This window comes from Ambystoma mexicanum, chromosome 12 (genome assembly GCF_040938575.1).
Source record: "Ambystoma mexicanum isolate Mex_15411 chromosome 12, UKY_AmexF1_1, whole genome shotgun sequence".
NCBI lineage: Eukaryota > Metazoa > Chordata > Amphibia > Caudata > Ambystomatidae > Ambystoma > Ambystoma mexicanum.
In genome coordinates this window covers 864,945,555-864,960,505 of record NC_090936.1, presented here as the reverse complement: position 1 = coordinate 864,960,505, position 14,951 = coordinate 864,945,555, and the positions used below count along the sequence as shown (strand labels likewise).

At 47.8% G+C, this 14,951-nt stretch overlaps 1 protein-coding gene across 1 annotated transcript in view; it reads left to right on the top strand.

Annotated features, from left to right (window-relative positions):
- Positions 1-14,951, top strand: part of LOC138514077 (solute carrier family 23 member 1-like) — a 1,133,216-nt gene that overhangs the window by 767,690 nt on the left and 350,575 nt on the right. Inside the window, exon 10 of the mRNA XM_069629338.1 lies at positions 4,378-4,486. Within this exon, the coding sequence (XP_069485439.1) occupies positions 4,378-4,486 (109 nt within the window). The remainder of the gene's footprint in view (positions 1-4,377; positions 4,487-14,951) is intronic.

Sequence of the window (14,951 nt, the reverse complement as noted above, 5' to 3'; positions counted from 1 at the left end):
CCAGGAGAATATATGGGTGCAGTTCACCCTGGAGACCCTGAACAAAGTGGTGTGGTAAGTATTTTTGGGGGAGGAGGCAAGGCCGGGAGGCTTGATGCCAACCCGCAAAATAACATATGTATGTCTGCTGCATATGGGTTCAACGGTTATGTGGATTGAAGGTGGGCGGCCAGCGTGAGGGAGGATGCTGGCCGGAGACATGTGGTGTGACAAGACAAGGCACAGGAAGACTATTCAATGGAGACACACTAGATTCATTTAAAAAATCAAAACAACCATTGTTAAAATATATGTTGGGTTTTATTTTAGATCTTAATTTCAATTGAACATAAATAATAAACATTACACATTGTAAAGTTGCGGTTGCAGCACATCCCGGGAAAAGCCGCGGTATTGTCCACTGTCGCTGGGGAAATGTTGTCTAATGGCAAGTACCGCACAGGCAGGTATTACTCTCCGAACGCGGTGTCCGAGCCTCCCGTGAAGCCACCAAGTGAAGCAACGATAGGCCACCAGCCTGTACCACCTGTGAAAATGAAAGATGCAAACTGTATTAAAATGACAACTTTCTTATCACTGTCGATTCAGGTACAAAAATGTCATTCTGCTTTGAAAAAAATTCTATCTAGAAAATGCACAACATGGAACCAATTTACATGCATTCGAATGATATGTAGATGTAGTTTTATATGTGGGAGACGACCATGAAATAGTAGTGGCATCACTGACATCACAACCAGAGTATACTTACTCGTTACTCGGATTACGCGGACGAACAGTGCCGCAAAGTTCGTGCATAAGCACCATCATCATCCTCAACACTGTCCGTGAGAGGCAGGCTTCCCTGAACTCTGGCAGCTCGGTGATGCATTGCGGACTTGGCTCGCCTTCCGAAATGTAGGCCAAGCACCCGGAATTTTCACGGCAGCAGCAGTTCTCCTCCTCAGTTGGCATTAGCTCGCAACGATTGCACGTGCACCAGGTGGAGACGCCGTCCATGCGACATGGTCCAGGCTCTTCATCCGTTGACTGGTCCTCCCAACTGCCGTCCGAATCCCCATCGTTTTCGCGTGCTTGCCTTTCCAGTAGTTCTTCCTCGGTGTACTCGGGCTCGTACATATACGGCATTATTGTAGCCATTGTGTGGTAAAGAAAGTAAAATAATTTATAGCGGTGGTACTGGTATCTGTTCACACGGGCTACAATCAACGAAGGTATTTGACCAGAGCACAGAAACGAGTCACAGAATACTCAAAGTAACACAGCGAGAGTAATGGAATCGAAAATCTGCTGCTGTGTGTTGTGAAACGGTGTGTTTATACTTATTGAGGAAAGAGGCGTCCTGCCGTTTCCATGGCGACACTTCATTAGCTGAGGCGCAGCGATTGTTGACACGAAACGTGCTTTGGCGTTGGGAAATGGGCGGTACGCGTCTGCTGATGTCAGCCTCGGGGGCGGGGGATTTGATTTAGTGCCGCAAAAGCAGGTGAGCCAGGGCGATGCGGCAAGTGATAGGATTATCATAAAATGGCGGCTGATTTCGAGTGCGTTAATGGACGAAAAGTCGGGTAAGGTCCATAGGAAAGTTTTCCACGATCTACCGAGTTATGCTTAAAAACACAAGGCCGAACCGTAGGGACAATAAAAAAAAAGTCCCGGAACTCTCCTTTAAGCTTCAGAACAATTCCAGTAAATGAGAGGTCCCCAGATATACTGTTCTGTCTCTCATTCACACTGCTGACCCAGAGTCAGGCAGCCAATCATTCAGAAGGGCATTCAGCAGGCAGGCAGCTAATCAGGCTCACAGTGCATTCTGGTCATTCTTCTCATCCAGACACTCACAACAAGGAATGTGGATTGGGGCAAGCACCCAGCCTTTCAGCACACCACACTGCAGTCATACCAGTTTCGGGCAGAGCTGTCTCATTCATTGTGTCACACACCAGACACCCATAACATGACATGTATATTGGTCACACACTCCATTCACCCTGGTCGCATCCCAAGGGTGTACCCACAACATACAGTCATTGGGTAGGCTCCAGACAGTCTGGCCTGGACTTCCCCACAGTACCATATATGGAACCTACACCCAAGAGCCAGGGGAAGGGACTGAGTCAGGGCTTCCCAGGACTTTGGGAAAACAAGGTAACAGGTAGTAGAAAAAAAGATGCCACAGGGGCCATCTTGTCTCCTATCAGGGATCAACTGATTCCAATGGCAGGGCCTGGGTATCCCAAAATGGGGGATACTCAGAGCACCTGTCAAATTCAGCATGGAGCTGCCAAAAGCCCATACCCTGCTCTTTGGGCTACACACAGATGCACAAAAACATACACTAGGGGTACTGGGTTGTATCCCCACCCATGGGTGCCATAAGGGTATACCAATGCTCTGTTCACCACAACCAAAAAGAGGAAGAACTGCACTGCCAGGAGTCCCACATGGACTGTTGTGCAGAAAAGAACACAGAACACACATGTAACCGATGCTAAAGCACTCAATGCAGTCTACACTGCCATCCAGGCATGGATGGCACATCATGGGCTCTGCCTTAATGATGAAAAAACAGAGTTCCTCATCGTAGGCTCTCAACCCAAACTTACTAAACTTGACCCCAAATACAAATCGTTTTTCATTGACGGGAATGATAACAAAGTCTCCAATGTCACTAAAACACTTGGAAAATACTTAGACTCCACGCTGTCCCTCAATAGACAAACCAATGCAGTAGTCTCTGAGTCATCTTATACTTGCAAACTGATCACAGCATGCCGCCCCTTCCTGACGTCGGACAACTGCCTGATCCTTGCCAGGACCCTCATCTTGTCCAAAATCGACTACTGCAACGCTCTCTACCTAGGGACCAGCCAAAGAAACCTTGACAAACTCCAGATCACCCAGAACAATGCTATAAGGGCTGCCCTCAACGTCCCCAGGCGTTCTCACATCTCCAACATTGGTCGCAACCTGCACTGGCTAGCCGTCACTCATCGCATATCTCTCAAAGCACTTGTCCTAACCCACAAGGCTCAGAACAATGCAGCCCCTGCATACTTATCCACAAACTTTACTGAACATACAGCAATCAGACCCTTGAGATCTGCTCAGGCTCACACACTAACCATTCTTAGCTTCAAACTGAAGACCGCCGGAGGCTCGAGCTTCCCAGTCCTTGCGGCTAAGCTCAGGAACACCCTACCCAATGCTCTCCAAAATGTTCCGTACATCCACTCTTTCAAATCGAAAACCAAATTGTGGCTACACGATCTGGATGCCATGACCACCTCGTTATAAGCCTTTACAGTTCTCAATCCTGTTATCTGCGAACCGGCTATGTACTGTTCACAGTTGGTTCACTATGTATACTTTTGACTGCTTGGATGTTGTTCTTACTATGCTATGCTCTTATTCGCTGGTTTATTCGTGCAAAATGTAAAATTGTAAAATAGATCTGTGTTGTAACCTGTAACTGCCTTGCAAAACATGCGCCCAGATGCCCCGGGGCAAGGTGCGCACTACACATAAATAAAAATACAAATAAAATAAAGTACAGGACAAGGACACGGAGGCACTGTCCCCCCAATGCATTTCCATCATCACAGTGATGGCTTAACACAACAAACCCTTGCCATGTGGCAAGTGTTGGAAGCTATGCCAACGTAAATCTCAGCGGAACTGATGCTCACCCCAAGCACACACTGATGTCATCACTGATGAAATCACTGATGGCATCAATTATGATGTCACTTATTGCATCATCAAAGACATCACTTGAAACCAGAGCATATTCGTGATATCAAATAGCATATAACGGGACAGTACATTTCAGAGTAAATAATGACCTTGCTCTGTTTCAAGACATTTGACAAACATGTTCTATTGGTGCATGTGGAGTGCATGATAACAGAAATGCAATATACCAGTGGATCTGCTATAGCCACTGGGCAGACCAAGTGCTAAATTTGGTGCCTTGCCATGGCCACAGACATGGCTGAGAACCATTATCCTGTAAGTGCTGTATGTGGCAATTGGGAGGTGCCTTGGCAGGGCATCTTGCATGTTCGAATGGTGTGACATATGACATCACTGGTATCACAAAGGATCTCACAAAAACCTATTTATCAGGGCAGAAAATTGAGTGTAGTCTTCGATTACTCAGAGTTAAGGTGGCGTAGAATCCAACTCTATTGAAAAACAACAATGTATATTTCTGTCCGCTCACATTAAACTTGCACATGTATGCTTTTTGCTCAAGATTCCATATCTGTAAATCATTAATCTGAAAGCATTGCAATACACATTAACTAAGATGCATATAACATGAGAATACGTTATACTTACAAAACACACTAATGTGTATACATTCTTTTGCAGTATGTGGACCTTAATTCATCGAGAAACTTGTTCATCTTTGGTTTTTCAACATTTAGCGGCCTGGTTATTCCTACATGGATGAAATACAACCCTGGGATCATCGATACAGGTACTTTAAAGCAAGCACACATTTGAATAATTCTGTGAAATCATAACTTTTTATTCTCTCAGTTCTTACTTTGTAAGAGTCCATGATTTGCTAAATATTAACATATTAGACTGGAAGATCATTTTTAAATAATACCTGCCGTTTTATCACACAAATCTGATGTTATAAATTAACATTTGGAATATTCATTAATTTTTCAGTTTATGTGGTGGTTTAAAATGGCATTCATTGTTTAACCATTTTGTATTCGTTGGTTGTGTGTTAACAAAATAAAGCATGTAGAAAGTCCCTTAAATCGGATGAAATAGTTCTTGCTGGATAGAATGAATTTGGGGTTGGTAGCAACCAGATAAAGGGGTGAAGTATATCAGGTCTAGGCCCAACAGGGGAGGGGAGCCTGACGGGATATCCCCAAGTGTCAGTGGGGATGGAGAGTAAGAGAAGGGGAGTGGGGTAGTGAGGGTAGGGTGTTTTTGCAGATGACTGGAGAAGTCTGCAATGTCCACTGCTCCAGACACCTGAACCAGAGTTATCTTGGACTCTTGCAATGATGACCACACAATGTCAGGATGGGACAGGTGGTATCAGGCAATGTGCGAGGGAAAGAGCAGGGAGCTGTTTTTAGTTGGATTGGAGATAGTGTAGAGCTGATCATACATGCCCATAAAGTTGTACCAGACATTCTTACTGGTGCTCCTCTCCTCAGAGTTTCCACTTCATCTGTCCATTGGTCACAAGGTTTGAAATGTCCAATTGACAGGTGTCCTTTAAGATTTCAATAAATTGTCTTGCACACGGCCAATGCTTTTTGTAGCCATTTTCTAGTTGTGCCTGTCACCCAGCTGTGAGAGTGTATCGTATTGAGGATGACATCAAGAGGAGCAGATTGGAGGTCCAGCCTGGACACAGGATTCATTTCTGCTCTATGTTGGATGCCTTTTAGATCCACTAGTTTCACCCTGCCATTTTACTATGTTTCTTCTTTTCGACCAGGGACAATGTTACCTATTGCAGAGCAGTCCTCTTTCCCATATTTATGGTCACTCTTTCTAACATCAGTTATTCAAAGTTCCAAAGTACTATTTTTCCACAAAAGCACAACTCTATAAAAGTAGTAATTCATATTTTCTAACGTGCAAAATAACAGAGAGCAGTCTGAAAACGTGGATTCGCGTTCATGACACTAAACACCCTGCACAACAGGATTTGTGTGAGTTTCAGCAGCAATGTCCAGCAACAGTGCAGGCTGTCAGTGTGACTCATGCATTCAGGGTGATGCATCTCTACAGAAGAAATTAGTCCACATGGTCAGCAGTGCTTTGTGGGACCGGTTGAACACTCATACAGATAGTTCTTCCACTTATACCTCTGTATATATGACCCATTTCCTGGTTGAAAGGCATGCATGACACGTAATGCTTGGGAGTTTGATCAAAGTCTCATGGACCTGCAGGTTGATAGAACAGCTAGTTTTCACCAAAGTCAAACACTCACTATGCCCCCACCATTCAGTGAGACTGGTGGAATTTCTGGCAAACACATTAGTCTATCAGTTAATATTTCATATAGGCTTAGCCCTGTTACTCTCTTAGTAGTTACCCTCCTGCTCATTAGAGACAAAGGCAGTGCATATAGCCATTTAAAACTAGTTTCCCCACACATCTTAGCTATTTTTCACTCAATTATGCTAGCTTGGTGTTTCACCAGCCCAGCTGACTGTGGGTTGGCAGTTGAGTTTCTGTTGTATATTTCTCCTGTATTAGCTTTCTCATGAAGTGGGTGCTTTATCACTGCTGATACTTGCTGGAATCCCAAACCTAGGAACATCACATATCATTGCTTTCAAAACTATTTGTGTGTCTGACTGCCAGTGGGGTACGTTTATTCCAGTTTGAGTAAAAGATTAACTATAACATGCAACAGCACACATCACACACCACACACGGTCTGCGTGGTGTTGAAGATTTGGAATGCTTCAGCCCACTCAAGGCCATGCCTCCATGTGAGTACGACAAAGAAAGACTGCAAAAACATAAATTTTCAAAGAAGCAAAGTGTTTGCCTGCTTTTGTCTATAGACTTTTATAAAAGAGAAATGCCTATTTGACCCTAGTTCTAACAGGGGTCTCCCTGCCTTAACAAAATACTAAAGAATCTGTCGGGATGTCAGTCTAAAGTAAAGAGTTCCAAAACCTACTTCAAACCCATACATAATAAACTCAGCTAAGTAAAAGGGGTAATGGCTCCCTTCTTCTGGACGACAGCCCAAAGTTCAGCTCTGGCTGATGCAAAATGAAATGTTCTTCTTAAAGGATACAAATCAAAAGCCTCAAAAGGTTCCTTGAATTGGTGTTCCAGCAAGTCACATTGAACAGTTTAAGGGGGATGGCACCTGAACTTTCTCAGGTTTCTGAGTGGTATTCGAATTGCCAGGAGAAGTGTCCTTCTTCCTCTGGCCTTTCTCAAGCTCTTCACAGTGCCAAGAGAATGACTCTCTTCTCCCAGCCTCTTTCATAATGTTCATCAACAGCAAGGGGTGTGTCTCCCTCCCCCAGGCCTGTCTCAAGTTCTTCACAGCGCCAAGAGAATGACTCCCTTCTCCTGGCCTCTTTTACAATGTTCTTCAACACCAGCGGTATGTCTCCCTTTGCCTGGCTTTTCTCACAATGCTCACAATGTTTGTCATGTTCACAGCCCACCTGGTTCACTACCCTGCCAGGTACTGTGACTATGATGATGTTTTTGGAGGCAGTTCGTTATTGGATGTGGGTCCAAGACCCTTCTTAGCACTCCTCGTTTCTCAATATTTACACCTGTTTCACTATTCAGCCAGGTGTTCATTTTGTCAGGTCAAAGACCCCCTTGTATTAGTTTCTTTCTCTTGGGTTCCAGACCCCTTTTGTATTGGTTTCTTTCTCTCATGTCCCAGACCCCTTTGGTATTGGTTTCTTTCTTTCTCCCATATTCTAGGCAGCCCTGATGTCCCAGTCCACCAGGGACTGCTATGAAGAAGATGACTGTTGATGTTGCTCCTTATTGGGTGTGGGTCCCAGACCTATGGCTCACTAAGGTATGATCCCTCTGGGTTCCCATCAAGTCTCCTGGTCTCCCAACCCTCCTCTGGTTGCTCACTGGCCTCCCTTAGCTGATCAGCTGATTCTGGGTCTCTCGTCTCCATTCAGTTACCTCCTTCTCCCTCCCAGCTATGCAGTGGCTCTGCGGCAGCTTCCTGCTTTCAGCAGAGTGTTGCAGACAGACCACCCGCTCCAGCTCTCTCGACCAGCTGGTGATTACTCCTCCTGCTTCCAGGCACGGTACGACCCCGGCGCACCTCTCAGGGAAGTCTCTGATGATCTCTCTCTATGTGTTTCATTTTCCCTCTTCTATTTTAGTTTTACCTTGTCCAATAGAAAGTCTGAAAAAACTAGACAGCTCAGTGTGGTTAAAAGAGGTGTTTTTTATGCTTCTGCACTTCTTCCTCATCCCAGTACTGATCGTGAATCCGTTGTTCTCTCCCTTTTCTCAGTACATAAGGGATATATGTCCCTTGGGGAGCCCACACTCTTTTTCATCCCAGTACTTCCTACCTTACTGGTTTTAAGGAAACAGATAGGAACACTATCAATGGTTTTGTAAGAGGCTGGTAAGGAAGGTGGGTTAAGGTAAGGTGGGCAATGAGGATACTGCATTTTCCCATTGGGGGCTCCCTCCCCATGAGATCCCCTCACTGAGTACCCCCCCCCCATGGGGACTATCGAGTGGCAGACTATTGTCGCACTCTGAAACACCTGTGTATGAGCGCAATATAAATAAAATATCATATCAATATCATATCAGACTCACCTCCCTGGCCTCATGGAAAGGGGCTCCCCCCAGGGGAGAAGGGCCGAGATCCGAGGATTTGTCACACAACACACTGCCATTTGTGTATGCAGAAACTACGCATTTGAGGGGATTGAGTTCTTCTGACATATTCCATATCTATGACAGGTAATCACCACATCTGTGCTGCTTCGGAAAATTTTCGGCGTCTGCGTCCTGCGTCAATGACATCGATACGCTGTCCTCCGTCGAGCCGACGTCACCGGATGTTATAAGTAGGACACATGACGCCCGTAGCCTCAGTTCCATTTTTTCCACAAACGTGTTCGGTTCGGAGATCTCGGCGCGCCTCGGTTCTTCTGTGTTGTTCTATCGGTTCTTCGAACCAGTTTGTTTGTGAAGATTTCCATGATGTCTTCATCTTCTACTACCCCGCGGCCGGGTTTAAAGAAGTGTCGGGACTGCAGTTCCAAGATGTTGCTGATGGACCCGCACAACGCCTGCCTCTGGTGCCTCGGTGAGGACGACGCCACGGACGATTGTGATGATTACCAGGCATTAACTTCGAAGGCCTTGCGGGAGCGTAAGAAGAAGCTTTCTGTCGGTAAGGTGTTCAAGCCCTGGAAGTCAAAATCCACTGGGCTTTTGACTGACGATTCGAGGCTCTGCATCGTCACGTAAGTACAGGGGGTCTCGGTCCCGAAGCGGGTCCCACCATTCCTCTGCCTCTTTGAGGCACTCACGGAAGCGCCCTCATCGGTCGCCTTCCCTGTCCTCGTGGGAGGACTCCGCCCGTCGGTGGGTTGTTTGTCCCACCAAGCATTCCACTCCTGCGGAATGGGATTCATTCAGTAAGGAGATGATGGAGATTTTTCAGTCGCAGGGCTCCATTCCGTCCGCGCCGTCGAAAGACGCCAGCAGGGAACGTGCTAGAGACACTGTTTGCATGCCTTCGGGCTCGAGCGGTCGACGCAGTCACCGGGAACCTTCGAGGTTCCGGTCGGACAAGGCGGATCGCTCTAGCCATGCCTGCTCCAGGTCCCGGTCTTTGACGCCATCGAGACCGTCGGAGCCTGCGAGGTCTTCGAAGAAGATGTCGATGCTTTCAGCGCCAAGGCCATTGAAGGACTCTCTCGAGGCTCCGCCTCCAAGGAAGCCATCGACGCCATCGGCACCAAGGCTGTCGAAGGACACGCTTGGGCTCCACCCTCGAGGCCTGTGTCAAAGCCATCAGCACCACGCTCAACGTCGACGCCCTCAACGCCTTTCGAGAAGGATTTTTTGGAGGTGCCCCGGAGACCAGTAGAAAGCCCGAGGAAGGCTGTGGCTAAGTCCAAACACGTGCCCTCATCCAGGGATTTATTCCAGCCTCTTGACTATATTTCTGAGGTGGATGAAGGGTCTGATGATGGCTTGGTTCCTGAGCAGGTTCCTGATGACCTATTATCTGGTCATTGCCAGTAAGAAGACCTCCGTCCATCGTTGCATGATGTCAGTGGTCTGGACACCTCCCCGGAGGTTGAGTTTGGCAGGCCTGAGCCGGGTACGCATGCTGAATCCTCGTACTGCCACCTCATGTCGAGGGTCATGGAATACTTTGGGTGGTCTGCGCCACTAGGAGATTTTCTGCAGGATGACCTGACAGACATCTTGGACCAAGGTCCACAAACTGATCCGGTACTGCCATTCCATATGGCCTTGGAAAGACAGGTGGCTGCAGCTTGGACTGCTCCAGAGAGACTCCCGGCAGTGGGCAAGTCTTGCCGAAGAAATACCGTCCTGCCAGTAGCGACCCCAGCTACTTTATTACTCACCCCACTCCGGAGAGTTTGGTGGTGCAGGCGGCTACAGTCCCGGCAAAACAGGCGTTGTACCCTACCATCCCTCCTAATAGGGATGACAAAAGTTTTGATGGCTGGGTGAAGAAAGTGTTTTCTTCAGGGGGTATGGCTTTACAGGCAGCCAACTCTCTGTGTGCCTTAGAACATTTCACTCATACTCTGTGGAATTGTGTCTCTTTGGCGGCTGAACATATTCCCGAAGGGGAGGAACGGGATGGCTTTCTTGCTCTTGTTCAGAATGGCAAGGATGCCATGTGGGAATCCGTTCAGTCGGGTCTGGACGTGGCAGATTGTGTCAGCCGGTCCATGGCGGCGAGCACCGTAATGCGCATATTTGCGTGGTTGCGGAAGTCGGGATTTGCTCCTGATGTGCAAGCCCGGCTTCTCAACATGCCCTTTGATGGTGAACATCTTTTTGGCAGCAAGGCTGACGAGAGCCTTGAGAGGTTGCAGACCTCCAAAGCTGCAGCAAAGTTGTTGAGCGCTTCAGTTCGCCAACCTCTGCCTTTTCGTCCTAGGGGACAGTAATGGAGGGGGGGTTCCTTTCGGTACTACTCTTCCTTTGGTAGATCGAGAGGGGCTGCAAGTCAAAGGGGCCACCATAGGAGTGCCAGAGGTGGAAAACAAGATACTCGAGGTGCCAGAGCCGCTTGGGCAGTTGCCTCTTTACCCTCAGGCAAAGCCGCAGCCGCTTCCGCTCAGTCATGAGGCCATGTCCAATAGTTCACCGGTTGGAGGAAGGCTGGTGCAGCATCTTGTAGAATGGCGTGCCATTACTTCAGATGTGTGGGTTCTGGAGATCATAGCCCATAGCTACTGTCTTCCTTTCCGGCAGAGGCCTCATGACAATCCACCAGGGAATCTCTCTTTGAAGAGTCCGGATCCGCTCCTTGTGCAGGAAATCAAATCCCTGCTGGAGAAAGGTGCCATAGAACTGGTGCCTGTAGCGGAGAGGAGCAAGGGATGGTATTCCCCTTATTTTTTGATTTCGAAGAAAGACGGGGGATTGAGACCCATCAGGGACTTGCGTGGTTTGAAGAAGCTCCTCAGGAAGGACAAGTTCAAGATGGTTACTCTCCCTCAAGTCCTCCAGGCCCTAAGTTCAAGATGGTTACTCTCCCTCAAGTCATCCAGGCCCTTCACCTTCAGGACTGGTTGGTGTCTCTCAACCTCAAGGACACTTACTTTCATGTGCCGATCCATCCCAAGGACTAGAAGTACCTGAGGTTCGCGGTTGGTGACTCGCACTTTCAGTTTCGGGTCCTGCCGTTCGGATTGACCTCCGCCCTGAGGGTTTTCACCAAGCTCATGGTGGTGGTGGCAGCCCTACCTGGACAATTGGTTGATCAGGGCGCGCTCTCCCGAGCAAGTCCTGGATCATCTGTCTGTCACCTGCCACTCCCTTCACAAGCTGGGCTTCTCCCTCAACTTAAAGAAGTCCCACTTGATGCCAACTCAGCGGCTCCAGTACATTGGAGCAGTGCTTGACACGTCCCTGGGGCAGTGATTCCCTCCCCAGGTGAGGGCTCATCACATTCTACAGATGGTGCACAAGTTTCAACATGCCCAGAGACTCCCGGCACTCGAGTTCTTGAGATTGCTCAGCTTCATGGCATCCTGCATTCTTCTGGTGCCAGAGGTTAGGTTGCAGATGAGATCTCTGCAATGGGCCCTCAAGATGCAGTGGTCACAGTCCTCCGGCAGGTTGTCGGAACCCGTTCAGCTGCCACCCTCGGTCGCCCATGACCTTCTGTGGTGGGCCGTCGAAGGCAATCTGATGAAGGGGGCTCCTTTTTGGCTACCCTTACCAGAGGTGACGATCGTATCAGACGCAACCCTCACGGGACGGGGGCCCATGCCAACGAGTTTACGGTCGTTGGTCGTTGGTCTCTGTCGGGGTCCAGACTCCATATCAATCTGCTGGAGCTGAGGGCCGTCAGGCTTGCCCTGAAGGCTTTTCTGCCGACTGTGCGAGGGAAGAATGTCCTGATTCTGACGGACAACACAGTGGCCATGCACTACCTCAACAAAAAGGGGGGCAGGGTCACTTCCTCTGTGCAGGGAGGTGATGCAGCTCTGGTTCTGGGCCATCCAGCAGGAAATTTCAATCTCGGCATTTCATCTGACCGGAGACGAAAACGAGATGGCGGACACTCTGAGCAGGCAGAGCATGATCTCTCACAAGTGGGAGCTGGCTCAGGAGATTCCGCTGGAGGTCTTTGCCCTTTGGGGGACCCCACAAGTGGATCTCTTCACCTCCAGTGTCAACCGGAAGTGCGAAAAGTTCTGCTTGTGGGAATTTCCTCTAAGAGGAGCCTTAGGGGACGCTTTCATGGTGGAGTGGTCCTTCCCACTGCTGTACGCGTTGTCTCCAGTCCCCGTCATCCCGCAAGTGCTGCGGAGGTTACGGAGGTTTGGTTCCAGGATGATCCTCATTGCTCCGGCATGGGCCCGGAGAACGTGGTACCCGGACCTTCTCGACTTGTCCATCTGCCCTCCATGCCGTCTTCCCTCCGAGACGATCTGCTCCCACGGGAGGGGGTCTGGTTCTCCATCCAGAGGTCAGATCCCTCAACCATCACGCTTGGCTTCTGAAAGATTGAGGTATAAGGATTGGGACCTCCCTGAAGACGTAATGGAGGTGTTGCTTTCGGCCGGACGGCCTGCAACAAAGTCCCTGTACCGTTGCCGTTGGAGAAAGTTCTGCGACTGGTGCATGGTTAAGAATGTGGATCCTTTTTCATGTGACATTCCTATGGTTCTGTCTTTTTTGCTTTCGTTAGCCCATAAGGGCCTGCAAGTGGGTACCATTAAAGGTTACCTGGCGGCGCTGTCCATATGTAAGCGCTCGTCTGAGGAGTGTTCTTATTTTAAAATTCCTTTAATTTCTCAGTTTCTGAAAGGGCTCACTAATGTGTTTCCACCATCACCTTTCCAGGTGCCTGGTTGGGATTTGAACCTTGTTCTAAAATTCCTAGTGGGTCCTCCATTTGAGCATTTACATTCTGGTCCTTTGAGACTGTTAACCCTTAAAACTGTATTTTTAGTTGCGGTTACTTCCGCTCGCAGAGTGAGTGAGTTGCAGGCACTTTCTGTTAAGCCACCTTTCATGGTGTTTCATAAGGACAGGGTTGTCCTTAGGGTTCGTCCTTCCTTTCTTCCGGAAGTGGTGTCGGAATTTCATTTAAGCCAGAAGGTCATTCTTCCGGCATTTTATCCTCCTCCCCATCCTGGTGAGGAAGAGGAGAGGCTCCATAGGTTGGATCCTAGGAGAGCTTTAAGTTTCTACATTTCACGCATGTCCCGGGTCAGAGTGGACGATCAGCTCTTTATAGGTTACGCTGGAAGGCGTTTGGGACGAGCTGTTACGAAGCAGACTTTGTCTAGATGGATTATCTTGGCAATTTCTGAATGTTACTGCTTGGCGGGTAAGGGCCCTCCGGTAGGCTTATGGGCCCATTCTACTAGGGGTATTGCTGCCTCTACTGCCCTGCAGAGGGGTGTTCCTATTCGTAACATCTGTGAACCAGCCACATGGGTTTCGGTCCATACTTTTGTAAAACACTACTCCCTAGATTCTATCCATGGGCAGGATCTGGCCTTTGGCAAGGCGGTCCTTTACTCTGCAATTTAATTGGGCATTCTAAATTTCTATATTGTAAATTATTTTCCTTTCTCCATACGTTGGTACTGCTTTGGGAGTCTGTCATAGATATGGAATACGTCAGAGGACCCAATCCCCTCGAAGAACAAGTTACTTTCTTACCTGGTAACGTTCTTTCGATGGGATGGTCCGACGACGTATTCCATATCGCTCACTCCCTACCTGCCCCGCTACAGAATTTCTTATGCAATGTCAGCTTACGTTTCCGCAAGGCTTTCTGTGGTCATACTGGCAGAAGATTGGTGCCACATGTTCTGGGAAAAAACTATAACTGATGCTACGGGTGTCGTGCGTCCTACTTATAACATCCGGTGACTTCGGCTCGATGGAGGCCCTCGAAGACAGCGTCATCGGCGCAGGACGCAGATGGTGAAAATGTTCCGAAGCAGCACAGCTGTGTTGATTACCTGTCATAGATATGGAATACGTCGTCGGATCTACCCATCGAAAGAACGTTAGCAGGTAAGAAAGTAACTTGTTCTTCTGATCAGATAAAAGATACAGACTGACACATATTATGACGGACATACGTGACTCTCATGTTACATAACACATACAGCACCTTTAACTTATTTGATCATTTCAAACACAGATGCTGACAGCAACCAATGAAGTCTTGTTCTGGTGACATGGCCTGTGCTTTGCAAATCAACATTTCATATTCGGTTCTGCATCTAAAAAGAGTGTACGTTTTTATAAAAAAAGAAGCGAGGTTTCCTTTTTCAGCTGTGGATCCTGTACTAGAAGTGCACTGAGAAATCCCCAAAAGAGCCATAATGGAGTCCTCTGAGGCTTGTCCTGGCTGTTGGATGTATGAGGACATACCTCAGATGAATCGGATATGGCAATCATTTCTGTGAATAAACACAGCAGGTTTTTGTCTGCAGAAACTGCACATCCTGGCCGGATGAAAGATACCGTCTGACACATATTGTACTGATATTCGTGAATCTCATGTTCCATAACATATCCTGCACCTTTTCTTTTTTGGCTAATTTCAAACTCAGAGGCTGTGAGCAACCAATGAAAGTCGTTTTCTAGTGACATACACTGTGCACTGAAAATCATAATTTCATATGTTGTTCTTAATCTGAAGAGAATGCACATTTCTATTAAAAAAAAATAATGGGGGTTGCGTT